This window comes from Vicia villosa, linkage group LG5, assembly GCF_029867415.1.
Source record: "Vicia villosa cultivar HV-30 ecotype Madison, WI linkage group LG5, Vvil1.0, whole genome shotgun sequence".
NCBI lineage: Eukaryota > Viridiplantae > Streptophyta > Magnoliopsida > Fabales > Fabaceae > Vicia > Vicia villosa.
In genome coordinates, this window is record NC_081184.1 from 30,153,450 (window position 1) to 30,169,722 (window position 16,273).

Genomic DNA, 16,273 nt, shown 5'->3' on the forward strand with positions numbered 1-16,273 from the left:
CATTCTTCTTATCACTTCCCTACAATTACTATGAGTACTCATGATGCATTTAAAACAAAACAAAACAAACATCATCAAAATGATATTTAAAAGATAAATTCACAGCAATAAACAAACCTAATCAAACAAATTACCAATTACCATACTATCGTCATAAGCAAAATATCCAAGAGTACATCTACAAAACTAAAACAATTCATTTAAGTAACCAAATCAAGATTTCTACTTACATCATGCAGTATTTTACTCGCTGCAGTATCAATTTTCAGTTGCAAACTGGTAATATTAGTTAAGCAAGAGCACCATTAACTGACATGAAAAATGCAACAAACAAATTTCAACAAATAATAATCAAGGAGTAAAAGTAACAAACCCACAGATCAAGGGAGAAACTAGTCGCTCATGAATATCTCTCTGATATTGGCAACTCATGAACTCATAATGAAATCATATAATACAGATAACTCTTGTGGAATACTCACTGAAGGACTACAAATTGTTTACATATCAAAACAATAAATAGGAAATAGCATGAAAATAAAAACTACATACACAAAAGTCTAAAAATCTAGGTAGATCCAAATATCACCTCTCTGTTATCTAACAACTTTCTCAGGAAACAATTTCACCTTTCCCTTTTCCAGAGCAACAAATTCGCCTTTCCCTTTTGCTTGTTTTCTTGTTATCACTCGCAATTTCAAAAACCTAAACCACAAAAATTATCAAAAACCACTAAATTCATCTAAAACTAATAAAAGTTAGAACATAAACAATCTTCAAAGTAAAAGAATAATTGCAAAAACAAAATCATAGAAAGTAAAAGAGATTTTAAAATAGAGAAACTTGTTTTTGAATTTTGTACTGTTAGGGCCTTCGATAATCACCGATGATACCAAATCCAACATCTTTGGAAAATGACCTTCCTTTCCAGAGTAACGACGACTCCACTGTTACCAGATCGGCGTCCATCATCGTCAAACACCACTCCTCTCTTCACTTTGGTCGCTCCCCCTCTTTCATCTTATATTCACTTCTTTGATCGATTATTATACCAAAAATATTGCAGTTTTGTTGAAGTTTTAGGTGAATGGAATGTTATGGAGGATGAGATGTATAAGTTTTGATTATTATAATATTTCGTTTTGGTGTGATGTTGCGATATTGATGAATGAAGCATTAATGCAAGGTTGATGTAGAGTTTTTGTTTGAAGTGTGATGTTGGAGGATGTTAGTGAAGGTTTGAAGAAGGTGAAGGATGGGGAATGAAAATTGTTCTAGACTGGGTCAAGATTCGGCCCAATCTACTTTTGTCCCACTTAACCTTGGAGGTCCAAACCATCCTTGAGCCCATGAGGAGCAAACAGTGCCCCGCTAATCGAGGACCCAACGACACTAGAGTAAGCTACCTGGCGCTCGGCATGAGTGCTCCCCACGAGCACCCCACCTGACGAGGACCTTCCTCCTCACTTGAACCCGAGCATGCCAAAGCGCGCTCCCTGCGAGCACCTCCTCTGTCGAGGACCCTTCTCCTCGTAGGGTTCCTTCACATCCACCCCCCGAATAATGTGGAGTCCACGTGGTCCCTAAAAGACCGTGTCTCCCTTAAACTTCGGAGTGGTTGACCAAACGGAGAGCACTCACGCATCTTCGATATTTCCGCCTAGGAAACCTGACAGTCTCCTAGTTGGGCCTGAGAATCTAGTCTAGTAGCGAGATCATGACCCAACGCTGGGGGCTATAAATACCCTATTTCACTAGAGGGTCAGGTATTCATTCTCTTCTAACCTTTAGCTCGTACTTGCACTCCCTTGCTCGTTTTCTTACTTTGGCATCGGAGTACCTTGCAGGTACACCCCCTTCACTTCTCAAAGATCTAATTCCGAGCAGGCCTTAACGATCCGTCTGATCAAGTATGATAAAAAATGTGTAAAGTGCATTGGAATGCATCAGAAAAACATTGAGACTTGAAAAACATTATAGACGGTTTGAAAGAGGAGATTGAAGAGTGAAAAAAATTATAAAAAATTTGATGAGTTTCAAGGCAGTTTTAAAAAAAGTTGGTTGTATTGTAGATTTTAAAACGTGTATAAGTTATAATTGGTCTCATTAAATGTGATATTTCAAACTTTCCAATTATCAATATTTATTAAATTAATTACTTAGAATATAATAATTAGAAAGTGTTAAATAAATCGCTTTACTTAAGAGATAAAAGTAATAATGGATTTGAGATTAATTACTTATAATGGATTATTAGGTTTGTTCACTTAAACAATCTCAACTATTAATTTAAGATTACACTAATTGTTTTTTTTTTGTTGATGAAAAACCATTTCAATTGTGGATTTGACAATATATGGTTTATAGATAAAATTAGACGATCTTATAAATGCACCAAATCTTAATTTCTTATTTACAATGTACTATAAAGTTACTATCTCCAATTTAGCACTATTTTTTTTAATAAGAAATATTTGTTATTTAAGATAAATTCTAAAATGTAATAATTTTATTTAAAATTTTAAAATTATTATTTGATAATAAAAAAGTTAGTTGCTTATCATTTAATTAGTTATTAGTTAGTTAGGCTGTTAGGAGTTATTTTAACTAACTCTTAACAATCTTAAACAAGTTAACAACCTTAAATGCACCAAATCTAAATTCCTTATTTATAATAAACTATAAAGTTATTATCTCCAATTTAACACTATTTTTTTATCAGAAATATATGTTATTTATGATAAATTCTAAAAGTTTATTAATTAATTATATTTAAAATTTTAAAACTATTACTTGATAATAATATAAGAAATATTTGTTATTTAAGAAATATTTGCTTATCATTTTAAAACTATTACTTGATAATAATAAGAGTTATTTGTAACTAACTCTTAACAACCTTAAACAAGTTAATAACCACTTAATCAATTAAAAATTAATAGTAAAAATTGCTTAATAGTTTTTTATATTGAAATTTTTTAAATCAATGGTTTATATCTCTTATCATAAAATCTAATCCTCTCTCTCTCTCTCTCTAGCCACCTTTTCCGATAACAGTAGTTTCGAATCATCGATCTCAAAAACCCTAATCCCCTCTATCACCATCTTCAACCACCGTTCCGATAACAGTAGCTTCGAATCACCGATATCCCAAACCCTATTCTCCTCTCTCACCGTCTTTTTCTACTCTCTACACATGTACGCTTGTGCAATTGGAGAAAATCAACAAGCTCAAGGCTAATCGAGTGGATAATGATGAATTTGCAGTTGATTCTGAGGATGAAGAGCTTGAATCTATCACTTGATTGTGCAAGATATAACTATCGCATGAACTTTGCGTGCAAACACCAACACACCCTCACTTTTTATTCTCTTCACATGGACGCTAATGCAATTGGGGATTTTATCAACAAGCTCAAGGATATTCGAATTGAGAATGCTGCATTTGCAGATGATTCCGATGATCAAGATCTTGAACCTATCACTTGATTATGTAAGGTATATACCAGTTCAGTTCACTGATATAGTTTAGGGTTTGTATATGTAGTGATCTGCCACACTTAGTTAGGGGATTTTTTTACAATAGGAAAAAATTAGGGGAATTTCTAACTTGTGTTGTTTGTTGAAAGAATTTTCTTAGAATAGATTGGTGTATATTTAGTTATTGAATCAAATTGAGTGTCTGTATGATGGTTATCTGATTCTTATAGGCTTTGCTTGACCCCAAAAAATTTCATCCAGGAAGTCTTCTATGAGTGATTTTGTGGAGACCCTTTGGATTTTGTGCTTCGGGTATGCAACTAAATTCTCAAACTATAAGTTGATGAGGTTATTGTTTGTTTCCCACCTTGGATCATCATATTTTGTACTTAACCTTTGAACTGCTAGGTTTATGCACCGATTTTTGAGATGGAAAGCACATTTCACCAGATGCTATTTGTTTTACATGTGGCCTTCCTTGACATATCTTCTCAGAGATCAACACGAGCAGTGGAATCCCCCAATCTAAAGAAACCATGCTGAAGACATTTGATCAGCGTGTTAACACGACCCACTCAGCCTTCTTACTTGTGTAAGTATTTGTAATTATTATTATTATTATTATTATTATTATTATTATTATTTTTGTGTCTTTACCAAGCCTTCTTAGTTGTATAAGTATTTGTAATGTAATTGTTTTTTATCTATCTTCTTTGAGTATAAATAACTGACACTAGTTTATATACAAGTGGATAAACCTTCCTAAACCCATTTCTTGATAATTTTTTATTTTACAATCAACTCTTTGCTACTCATATCTTTCATTTAAATTCTGTCATTAAGTTAAAGAACTCTCCCCACAAAACAGCCAATCAACTCTTTCCCACTCGTCTCTTCAATTTAAATTCTGTCATCAAGCTAGAGAATTCTCCACAAAACAGCCAATCAACTCTTTGCTACTTTTCTCTTCAATTTAAATTCTGTCATCAAGTTAAAGAAGTCTCCACTAAACAACCATCATCATACCTTCATTCTAAATATTTTGATCAGTTTTTATTTCTAATTCTTGCGATAGCCACTTAAACCAATTTTCACGACCAACTCTTTGCCATTCATTTCTTCCTTTCCTTCAATATAAGTTCTATTATCAAGATCAAGATCCTATCCACAACATTCCAAGCCATCACTTCTTCACATTTGATATTTTGATCAGTCGTAGCAGGTATCTTATGGTCTTTATTCGTTTGATTTCTTATACATAATGTTTTTCACTGTTTTCTTACACATATATATTCTTTTCCTTAGGCAAAATGATGAAGAAGTGGTTTATACATTCCCAGGCTCTTCTTGGAATGCTGTTAGTTCAGCTTTTTGCAACTGGGATGCAAATTCTATCAAGGGTGATCTTGATTCAAGGAGCATATATTTTTTCCTTGATTATGTATCGGCACATTGTTGGGGCAATTTGTGTTGCCCCGTTCGCAATCTATTTTGAAAGGTAAGTTGTTTTCAATTCTATATTTTATTTGAAAATTGTTACATTAATTAACCATTGTTTATATTTTCGGTCTTTTTCTGTATATATCAGCATTCTTCACCTTATAATTAACAGTGTAAATAGCTCTAGGCACCACCTTGCATTTATTACAGTTGACATACACCAATTGTTAACATGGATATTTGTTGGTTACTTATGGTTGTAGAGGACAAGCAAAGAAGTTCAATTGGAGAGTTTGTTTCTGGGTTTTTGCTAATGCATTAGCAGGGTAAGCATAATAGTGTTTCTGCTTATTTTTGTTTTGTTCTGTTTTCTTATCTTATTCCATGACATTTAAGGGTATTAATTAAAGGTTTATTTGGAAAAGAAGCAATAATGATATATAATTTGAAAAACTATAATTCGATCTCTGGCTGGTGTGTATGAAAAACCATAATTCGATCTCTGGCTGGTGTGTATGAAAAACCATATATTTAAAGAGATTAACCACTAAGTAGGTCTTAATTATTTTGAAAAATTACTTACTGCTGTTCAGTGTTATCGAATAGCAGCGCCATGGCCGCTATGCCGGATACTAGGTTGTCAATAGCGCGTTATAGCACTGCTACACCATTGGCCTGCAAAGCACTGTTGACGATCGCAGCCATAGAAGCCGCTAAAGTGGGATCATATGGAAGGAAAACGGTGAACTCGTACGAGTTCGGTGAGCAAAATCGTTCGCTTGCTGAGATGCAGCCTCCCCATTATTTTAGGTTTTAAAAAAAATCTATTTCTTAAAGGGGAATTGGATGCGGGTCGGGTCATATTAAAAACTTTAATTTATTTATTTTTCTTAAATAGAAATTTGGAGAGATAGGTATTATCAAAGAGGAACAGTTGCAATTACCCCACTTCTCAAAAAGTAACCGTTTCAATAACAAATTCATAACAAACTCTAAAGCGGTGTTAGTTACAGATCTGAGTATATATAGCACAGGGGCAGTGACACCTGTCACTGCCAGCTCACTGTTATTACATTTAGCTACTTCTTATACTGCCAGCTCACTATTATTACATTTAGCTACATCTTATACTATACTTGTGGTTATACTCTAATAGTCAGTACACTAGCTGTTACCTGCCATAGAAGGTCATCACTTTGCATAAGTATAAATGCAAAATGATGCAATCATTGGTAACCAACTTGAACATTCTGTTACACTCAATAATGAGAACTACTGTACTTTCCAGTAGAATTTATGTTTATTATGTACACTGTTTTTTAATCTTCACAATAGTAGTCACCCTGCTATCCGCTATACTGTTATAACATTGTAGGGGTTCGGCGCCGAGATTAACAACACACACACACACACACACACACACACACACACACACATATATATATATATATATATATATATATAATATCGGCCGATATTGTTGGTTTTCTGCCATAATCCGCTATACCGGCGCCACAAAGTGGCCAGTATTGCGGGATTTTGGCTCAGCCATGGACAACACTGCTGCTGCTGTTGTGCTGAAATTTCTTTATTTACCTAAAGTGAATTAAATTTTTCTTTTTCTAACTAGTGATGGTATCAATATGACAGGATGACATTGTCTCTAGCATTATTTTATTATGGTGTTCGTGACACATCGGCCACTTATGCTGTCAATTTTCTTAACTTGATACCTATTTCTACATTCCTGGCCTCCATCATATTCAGGTAATATTTAAATTAATAAAATACAACTTGATTCCTATTTGTTCATTCTTGATCCCTCTCTCTCTCTCTCTCTCTCTCTCTCTCTCTCTCTCTATCTCTATCTCTATCTCTATCTCTATCTCTCTCTATATATATATATATTAATATTAACGGGGAATAAGTATTGCAGGATGGAAAGTCTTAGAATTGGAACATGGGGTGGTAGAGCAAAGGGTCTCGGGACGCTTATTTGCGTGGCTGGAGCTATAATTACTAGTCTATATAAAGGGAAGGTGTTTTATATTGGTCATCATAGTAACCATGCTCAGATGATCATTGTGGCAGCACCCCAAATTAACATGCTTCGCGGAACTTTCTTTTTGGTTGGATCTTGTTGTTCATACACTACATGGTTTATTATGCAAGTATGTTTTTACTTTCATTTCTCTACCACTAAAATATTACACATCTCTTGGCTTAGACATTTTTTATTTTTGATTGTGATTACAAATCTCATGGTTAAATAAATGAGATAATTCATCTCATAGGAAAAATAAGTTTAAGAATTTGATGTAGATGAAAATTACTTAGTATTGTTTGATAAATTAAAGCACTTCCCCAATGTCTTCCCCTTTTTACTTAGTATGAAAATTACTCAATAATTCCAAGATAATAACTCCTCCACTGCCTTCCCCTTTTTATTCTAAACATAAACATTTGGAATTAACAAAAAACATAACTACCACTATACTGCTCCTAATAATATAAAAACTGCTACAAAATCGAACAATCAGTTCCTTAAAGATTCACCTTGTCCTCATTGTGAAATAAATACTCGGCCTTAAAGATTCATCTTGTCCTCATTGTGAAACAAATACTCGGCCTTAAAGATTCACCTTGTCCTCATTCTGAAACAAATACTTTGTAGAAAAGGGGAAATACATACGCGGTAGGAAAATGTATCTTCCCGGATCCTATAAATTGAAGTAGAGGATAAAATATGAGAACCTAAGATACAAATCATGGCAGCAGTATGGATGTCTCCTCCAAAACATACTTAGGTGCCCCTTTACAATTCCAAAATAAGACAACATTTAGTTGGTATGGTGGTAAAATCATCCACTTGGTTCCCTATGTTGAAAGCTTCGAGTTTTAGTTTTCTAAATGCAAAACAGAAGAGAAATGGCCTTGTGTTTATGATCTGTTTCTGCAATACAATTTTGTAGGCTTATTATGGGTCAGACTCATAAGACCCAAAAATTGGACTAGCCCAACCATGTTTTTGCTGTACCATGACCCATTTAGGCTATTTACTTTATATTATTTTGTCAAGCTGTGGACCTCTTGCTCCAAAAAAACTTGATTTTGGTTCTCTAACCTTATCAGCGGCGTTATGCTGTATTTTTATCTCAAACCCATGCTAGGTTGTCAATAGCGCGCTATAGCACCGCTATAGTGGCATAGCGTAGAAGCACTATAGAAGTTGATTTTGATGGGATATGTGATGTTGCAATTTCTATTTTTAAGCTAAAATTGATTTTGATGGGATATGTGATCTTGCAATTTCCATTTTTAAGTATTTATTTAAGTTGTTGGAATTTATGTTATGTACATTGTTTTTTAATCATCACAACACCGGTCATCCCGCTATCGGCTATAACGTTATAGCAATGTTGGGGTTCGGCGCTACATGTTTTATGCTATACCGTTATAACAACCTAGAACCCAAAATTTCTAATATATGACTCTGGGATTTTTCTCCATATAATATTAAATTGAAAATTTCGCTATTTCTCATGGAAATACCCATTCCCCAAGTCTTGGATTAACTCACATTCCTAATTAAGCTTAGATTGCCTCAATTTTGCTATGGCCCATACTGTATTCAATTTCACAAACCTTCCCAAGTCACCCTTGGAAGAACTCACATTCCCAATTCACGTTAGGCCGTCTCAGTTTTGCTATGGCCCATACTGTATTCAATTTCACTAACCTTCCCAAGTCACCCTTGCCCATTCTGCAATCCACCAAGGACGTTTTTCTCTTGAACTCCCTTTTAATATATATATATATATATATATATATATATAGAGAGAGAGAGAGAGAGAGAGAGAGAGAGAGAGAGAGAGAGAGAGAGAGAGAGAGAGAGAGAGAGAGAGAGAGAGAGAGAGAGAGAGCGAGAGGGAGAGAGAGAGAGAGCGAGAGGGAGAGGGAGAGGGAGAGGGAGAGGGAGAGGGAGAGGGAGAGGGAGAGGGAGAGAGGGAGAGGGAGAGGGAGAGGGAGAGGGAGAGGGAGAGGGAGAGGGAGAGGGAGAGGGAGAGGGAGTTCATTGAAGCTTATATAGTTCACTTCAGGATGTGCTGACTCAGCACATTATGTTACAGAGTTAGTTACATGCTCAGTCAGCTTAGTTGCTCTATTCTAACAGCTTACTCTAATATCTTCCCCTCAAATGATCCTCCTTGTGCAAGGGAGGACTTGTCTTGTACTTGAAGCTTATCTCTGAGTTGTAAAAACCTGAGAGCAGACAAGGGTTTTGTGAGCACATCAGCATACTGATCCACTGCAGGTATGTGCTGCACAACCTGACTGTTGTTCAGTACTTTCTCCCTGAGAAAAAATATATCTAATTTCATGTGTTTGGTCTTAGCATGAAGAACAGGATTGTGTGACAGAGCAACAATGCTCAAATTATCACAAAATAGAACAGGTGTAGTGAATGGTACTCTTAGTTCTGTGAGGAGAGACTGTATCCACAGCACTTCAGAGGAAGTGTTAGCTAGAGCCCTGTACTCAGCTTCAGTGCTGGACCTGGGAACAATGGTTTGGTTTTTGGACCACTAAGACACCAAATTTGGGCCAAGATAGATGCAAGACCCTGAGAAGGCCTTGATGGAGAGAGGAATAGTGGTAGATGCATGTCTTAACAAGAGACCATGATAGAGAGAGCCCTTGAGGTATCCAAGGATTCTTTTTACAGCAATCCAATGATTTTCAAGGGGTTGAGAGCGAAACTGACATGCTTTGTTCACTGCATAACTAATTTCTGGTCTAGTAATTATGGCATACTGAAGTGCACCCACAATGGACCTGTAATAAGTAGCATCCAGAAAATAGTCAGCTCCATGTTTAGAAAGCTTAAGGTTGGACACCATAGGAGTAGGCAGCCCCTTGGCATCAGACATATTGGCTTTGGATAAGAGATCTCTAATATATTTGGTTTGGGATAAAAACAAGGCACCATTTCTTTGATGAGATACCTCAATCCCTAAGAAGTAATCTAGATTACCGAGTTGCTTTAGTGAAACTTTAGAGTTTAGTTTGGTGATCAAGTTTTGAATGTGACTAGGTCAGCTTCCTGTGATAATGATGTCATCCACATATACCAACATGAGTATGGTATATGTGGGAGTGACAAGAGAGAAAAGAGAAGGATCACATCTACTAGGAGCAAAGCCTAGCCCCTTAAGAGCAACATTAAGCCTATCAAACCAAGCCTGAGGTGCTTGTTTGAGGCCATAGATAGCCTTATTTAGTTTACATGAGCTGAGAGTTGGACTCATTAAAGCCAGTAGGTTGCTGCATATATACCTCTTTCTGGAGAATGCTATTCAAGAAGGCATTGTTGACATCAAGTTGAGAGATAGTCTAGCCTTTTGACACAGCCAGAGTTAGCACAATTTTCACTGTAACAGGCTTGACAATAGGAGAAAAAGTTTCAATGAAGTCAAAACCCTGAATTTGATGGAAACCCTTAGCAACCAGCCTAGCTTTATATGTGCTTAGGGAGCCATCAGAGTTCTGTTAAATTCTGAATACCCAATTATAGCCAATAATCTGCCTGTTGGGTGGTAGCTCAGTAAGAGTCCAAGTGTGATCGGCTATTAGAACTTTGAATTCAGAGGTCATAGCTTCAACCCATTTGGGATCCTTTAAGGCAGTTCTGTGAGGAGTTGGTTCAACTTCAGTTAATAATAAGGTAGGCTGTAATCTGGGCTTAACAATGCCAGCTTTCCTTCTGTATTCATAGGATGCACATTGCCTGATGATGAAGAATCAGGTTGATTGGGTGAGGGATTATTATGAGAGAATACTGTAGGTTCTGAAGAACTGGAATTTGAGATAGAATGTGGTTGGACAGAAGCAACTGTGTGAGATGTCTGAATGAGATAGACGTTGAGACACTGAATTAGTGTGTGAGGGTGGTGAATTAAAGGGAGTTGATGGAGCAGAAGTTGCAGGGATGGAAGAGGATTGTGGAGAAGAGTCATTTGAGGGAGTGGGTGAAGTCTGATTGGAAACTGATATTGTGGGTGAGAAAGGAAATACACTAGGTATGATAACAGGTGGAGATGAAGAAGTTGAAGTGGAGGGAGTGAGAAAGGTTGGATAAGGGAATCTGGTTTCTTTGAAAAGCACATCTTTAGAGATGTAGACTCTACCACTTGCAGCCCTTGTGAAGTGATGAATAACCAAGAAACACTCTTGTGAATGGTATCATGAGCTTGCCCTTGATCCTCTCCAATTGCGTTTGCCGAAACTTCCCCAAACACTGAGCGCATAGTGCCTCAGTCTTCAACATTCAACACGAAAAATATCTTCAAAACCTTCACTCAAAATGTTACACTGAAACTCGATAAGAATAATTTTCGCTCTTGGAAGCAACAAATCGGAGGAATTATTCGGACTCACAAGCTTACTAATTGCTTGTCAATCTGTTGGTTCCTCCGCGATTTCTCTCTGAAGCAGATCGCAGCACCGATACAGAGAATCCAGCCTTCGTGACCTGGGAGGAGCAAGATTCGTTGCTATTCACATGGCTTCTCACCACTCTCTCCGATGCTCTTACAAATGCAAAACCGCGTCAGTTGCAATCGGAGTTGAAATCCATCACCAAAGGTGATAAAACTGTTGCTGAGTATCTTGCGCAAATCCAGAAAATCGTTGACATTCTTAAACCCATTATTGATCCTATTACACATCGTGATCAGCTATAAGCGATTCTCGATGGTTTACCTGATGAATTTAATGCATTAGCGTCTATAATCCAGTATCGTGGTGATTTGTGCCCTATCATTGAAGCAGAGTCCATGCTTTTGTCTCATGAGGCCAAGCTGGATTGTGCGAAGAAATCAACACTCACTGAACCTCTATCCATTAATGTTAAACAAGCCTCCAACTCTGCTCTACCTCAATCATCTCTATCTCACACTGCTGACAATCCTTTGATACCATTTGACTTTGGATCTGGACCGCAGTTCAATGAAAATAGAGCATTCAGATGTGGTAGAGGCTCCAATTGTGGCAGAGGAGGCAGGTTTGGTGGTTGTGGCAGAGTTCAGTGTCAAATTCGCTACCAAACAGGGCATGAAGCAAGAGTTTGTTATCACATGCACTCATCACTAATGCCACCTGCTATGTCAAATCAGTGGTCTTACTCACCTCAGCCTCAGTGGCCTACTGCTGCTCCCCATGGGTCTCGGTTGACACAACCTAATTCTAACTCTTGGCAACGACCTAATGCTCCTGGATGGAATCAGTGGCCAGCTACTTCAGTTCAGCTATCCTCCTACTCCAATCAATGGATTTAACCAGCTGCATCAGCAGTCGGAACTGGTATCCCGACTCAGGTGCCACACATCATGTGACAAACAATGCAGATCACACAACACTAACACTCAAATCTTTTACTTGTCCCTGATATCACTAAAAATCTAATATCAGTTAGCAAGTTTGCCAAAGACAGTTAAGTATTTTTTGAGAAGCCAATATTCTGGCTTGAAAAGCCAATTAAATGCTTGCCAAAAGGTATGCCAACTAACCTGTTGACGGCATTGGTTCCACTAGTGCGACCATTGGCGAGCGAAGCCTTTGAGTTACTTCTACACCTCTGCCAGTTTTTTATTCTCTGATGTTTTCATCTTTTTTGAATATTCCTCAATGCATAGTGCCTACTAGTATGCATCTTCTTCTCCATCAAACACTCAAGACTCCAAATATAGGCACGATGTACCATATTTCCAAAAAATGAGGTCTGATACCAGTTAATCGAAACTGGTTCTTCACAAAATAGAATTGGGAGAATATCTGATATTTATTGATGCAAACAGAATTACTGTAGTAACACACAAATCACACATAATAACACTAGGATGATTATTGTTCTCCAAGATCTTTATAGATTCTACTCTTTTTTTGATGAATATATCCGAAGACACATTAATAAGATAATTTGAGTTCTTTTCCGCATAATTGCTAGTCTTTAGTTAAAATATAGCAATAAAAATATATTTATATGATAGAGTCTATATTTTGTGCACATTCGTTAGTAATATAAAAAATTGGGTCAATATGAACAGGTTAAGTTGGCTGAAGTATTTCCTTTGAGATATTGGAGAACATTTTTGTCATGCGTTATGGCAGCACTTCAGTCCGCGGTTATAGGCGCTTGCTTTAATTATAGTAAAGAAGCTTGGAGATTAGAGTGGAATCTCCAGCTCATTACTATAATTTACTCGGTGAGATGATTTTTACGCCTTCAAATTGAAAGTTATACGATGACCTAATTAAATTATTTGATGACGGATGATCTCTAACTAGCTGGTTCATTTATGTAGGGAGCATTGGCAACTGCCGCCACATTTTGTCTAATATCCTGGGCAGTTACTATCAAAGGTCCTACATACCCATCCATGTTCAATCCGCTTGCCCTTGTTTTTGTTGCCTTATCAGAGGCTATCTTGCTGGGTGAACCACTGCATGTTGGACAGTACGAATATCTTTTCCTTCCTCACATAATGTTAATTTTAGTTGTCCTTGAAATTGTTATCCTTACTATATGATGTATTGACATGTTTGACTTTGCTCCTTTTTCCTATAATTAATTGGTAACATTAGCGCCATCATGAAATAATAATTTTTTATTTGTTTGTAAGTATACATAGTAATTTGAGTGCAAAAAGTAAATAAAATAACATCTAATTGTTGTTTTAGTTCATATGGAAGAAATCAGAGTGCTAAATATGTGTTGAGGGTGAATCCAATATTAGTAATTTAATAGGCTATACTTTTGAACATTGTTCAATTATGATTGAGCCATATGACAAATAAATATAAACAATATTAAAATGGAAAAAGTAAAAGTGGTTGGTCTGATTTGTTCTTGTTTTAAAACATTGCATTTGCAGGTTGTTGGGCATGGTTTTAATCATACTGGGGATATATTCTTTTCTGTGGGGTAAGAAGAATGAGATGCATTTACCTCAGGAGATAAGTGCAGCAGCAGGACCAAGTTATTCACCGGATGAAAGTGTACTTGAAATTGATATCTGATAGATATTATTACTCTTTTTGATGTTATATACAAGTTTCAACCTTACCCATGGAAGGGATGCGTTTTGACATCTATACTATCTTATTAGTCTTTCTAGTAGGTCATTTTCTTGTTCAAATTATTTTAGATGGTCACTTTTAGAATACTTTAACCTATTTGAAGGATCATTCAATAAACTTTAGAATAATTCAAAATAAACTATTGGAAGGTTAAATATCTCCGTACCTAAGTACAAACTTGCTTGAACATACTGTACCTTATGAGTTATGATTGTCTGATTACCAGTATTAGTAATCCGTATTTTTAGTAAATATAAGTAGAAAAATATTTAAATATTATGGTGACGTCTAAAGTGAACTATTAGTTAAGTGGTTTACAGTGGATCACGAGTAAGACCATCTCTAATAGTAGTTTCTTCTATTGAGTTTTTCACATGTACTATTAATTTAATACTTAAATATTTAAAAAAATTGTCATATCATAATAGAGTTGCATTGCAATGCAACAACTAAAATATTATAGTACCCAATCAAATCAAGCTATGAGGTAAATTTGTGGGTCCCATAAAATACTTAAATGTAGATTACACTATTGAAGATGCCGTAAGAAAATACTTAAATGTAGATTGCACTATTGGAGATGCCGTAAGAGTCATTGGATCAAGTTGTTGTATCTTATCTTATCATATGCCACCTACATAAAAAATTTTCTTACCGTATTTTCTTCATTTTCATTCTTAACCACCAATCTATTCACTTTTGTTGTAGAAAGTTAAAAGTGAATATTTTTTAAACTGACTCCATCAAAAACTCAACAACATCACCAAAAACCTCATCGAAAACACCATTCAAATTGTTGTTAAAAAAATCAACAATTCTTCATATAAGCTTTATCCTTAAAAATACACCATTCAAATAGTATATGATTGCTTGAAAATTCAATCAGAAAATATGCTACTTCATATTTATTTTACTACTGCTAGTTATTAAATTTAAACCTATAGTATGTAGCCATGTACCGTTCTAATAAGATAACCAATTAAGGGTCGTTTTAATAAGATAACCAATTAAGGATCAGTGCTCATACTGCAATTGAAGAACAAACAACAAGCACAACATTTAACCGTACACGTAGAAAAAACTACTACTACTAAGAACATGAACCAACACCGCATTATCCTCCTCCTTGACCTCAGTTGCCGCCACTAAGTGGTTCTCATAAAGCTCTTTCTGGTTGAAGAACTGGATATGCACCCCATTCGTTATTTTGCACTCATAATCGGCCATATATGGGTCCATACTCAGATGATCCACCATCTATTCGATGGCCCCAACCCTCTGTATCTCAGAATGGTCCAATAACTCCCTTTGATAGGCAGGTGGAGCAAACAGGCTACATCATAGAGGGCAACCGTCAACTCCTTAACAGGAAAGTGGAAAGACGGCGTCTCCTTGTGCCACCTCTCGACAGATGCCCCCAGCCCTCCCGGGTAGCCGCCCTCCTGTGCGTCCTAAGCATCCTCGTCATGCTCAGGGTGAACCTCAGTACCTCCTCCTCCACCTTCCCACTAACTTCACGAGAGGAAGACGCCCGAGACAGCCGACTCTTCGGTTCAGATGAGGATCCTGTAGGCGCCTCGCCAATTTGGACTTGGACTCAACCCCTTCTCCAAGTCACTCCTTGTTTGCGTCTCTGTCGCGCCGAGTTGAGGCTTTCTGGGTTGGCCTCCCATGTCTAAGTCGATCGGTTGATGCCTGGTTGCCCGCCATTTTTCTGAAAAAATGCCCTTAGTAAGAGAGTGAAACATATTTAAAAATAAAAAAAAAATTCAGAGAACATTTCAGAAGTGCATATCCGAAACTGGTTAGAGGGGATCTCAGATATGCACTTCCAAAACCCAATTTTTTACATTCAAACACTAATATTGTACTATAATAACATCAACCTACACATTATCCTAAATTCTAACAACCATAATAACAACTTTGAGCTAGAGGTAGAAAGTAGAGGAAACTTACAAAATTTTGGAGCTTTGAATAGAACTTGAAATGAGCTTTAAGCTTTTAGGAATGCTTAAATGAAACTTGTAGAGTAGGAATGCTTGAATAGAATTTGGTAAAAATGGGTTTGAAGTGAAAATTTGGTTTTTGAAGAGAATGCAAATAGTAGGGGTGGATGTTTGCATTTTATCAAATACCCCAAATTATTTCGGATATGCATATCCGAAGACACATTTTTTTTAAATAAAATGTGACTTCGGATGTGCATATTCAA

At 36.3% G+C, this 16,273-nt stretch overlaps 1 protein-coding gene across 5 annotated transcripts; it reads left to right on the forward strand.

The window, feature by feature from the left end:
• The first annotated feature begins 3,004 nt into the window (after positions 1-3,004).
• LOC131601526 (WAT1-related protein At1g09380-like) lies at positions 3,005-14,280 on the forward strand. 5 transcript variants are annotated; one of them, XM_058873366.1, is made up of 10 exons: positions 3,005-3,498; positions 3,711-3,792; positions 3,889-4,072; positions 4,786-4,978; positions 5,184-5,246; positions 6,571-6,687; positions 6,857-7,091; positions 13,026-13,184; positions 13,284-13,435; positions 13,854-14,280. In XM_058873366.1, the coding sequence occupies exons 4-10, from the start codon at positions 4,791-4,793 to the stop codon at positions 13,996-13,998; spliced, it is 1,059 nt and encodes a 352-aa protein (XP_058729349.1). In that variant the 5' UTR covers positions 3,005-3,498; positions 3,711-3,792; positions 3,889-4,072; positions 4,786-4,790; the 3' UTR covers positions 13,999-14,280. The 5 variants fall into 5 exon arrangements, with proteins under 5 accessions (XP_058729349.1, XP_058729351.1, XP_058729350.1 ...); XM_058873368.1 differs by having other exon boundaries at positions 3,742-3,792; XM_058873367.1 differs by having other exon boundaries at positions 3,005-3,493.
• The last annotated feature ends 1,993 nt before the right edge of the window (positions 14,281-16,273 follow it).

Excerpts from the sequence above, each read along its gene's own strand:
- LOC131601526 (XM_058873366.1), top strand. The coding sequence starts at position 4,791 with ATGATGAAGAAGTGGTTTATACATTCCCAGGCTCTTCTTGGAATGCTG. Across the intron at positions 5,247-6,570 it reads TTTGCTAATGCATTAGCAGG|GATGACATTGTCTCTAGCAT; the intron begins GTAAGCATAATA and ends TCAATATGACAG. Across the intron at positions 7,092-13,025 it reads CTACATGGTTTATTATGCAA|GTTAAGTTGGCTGAAGTATT; the intron begins GTATGTTTTTAC and ends CAATATGAACAG.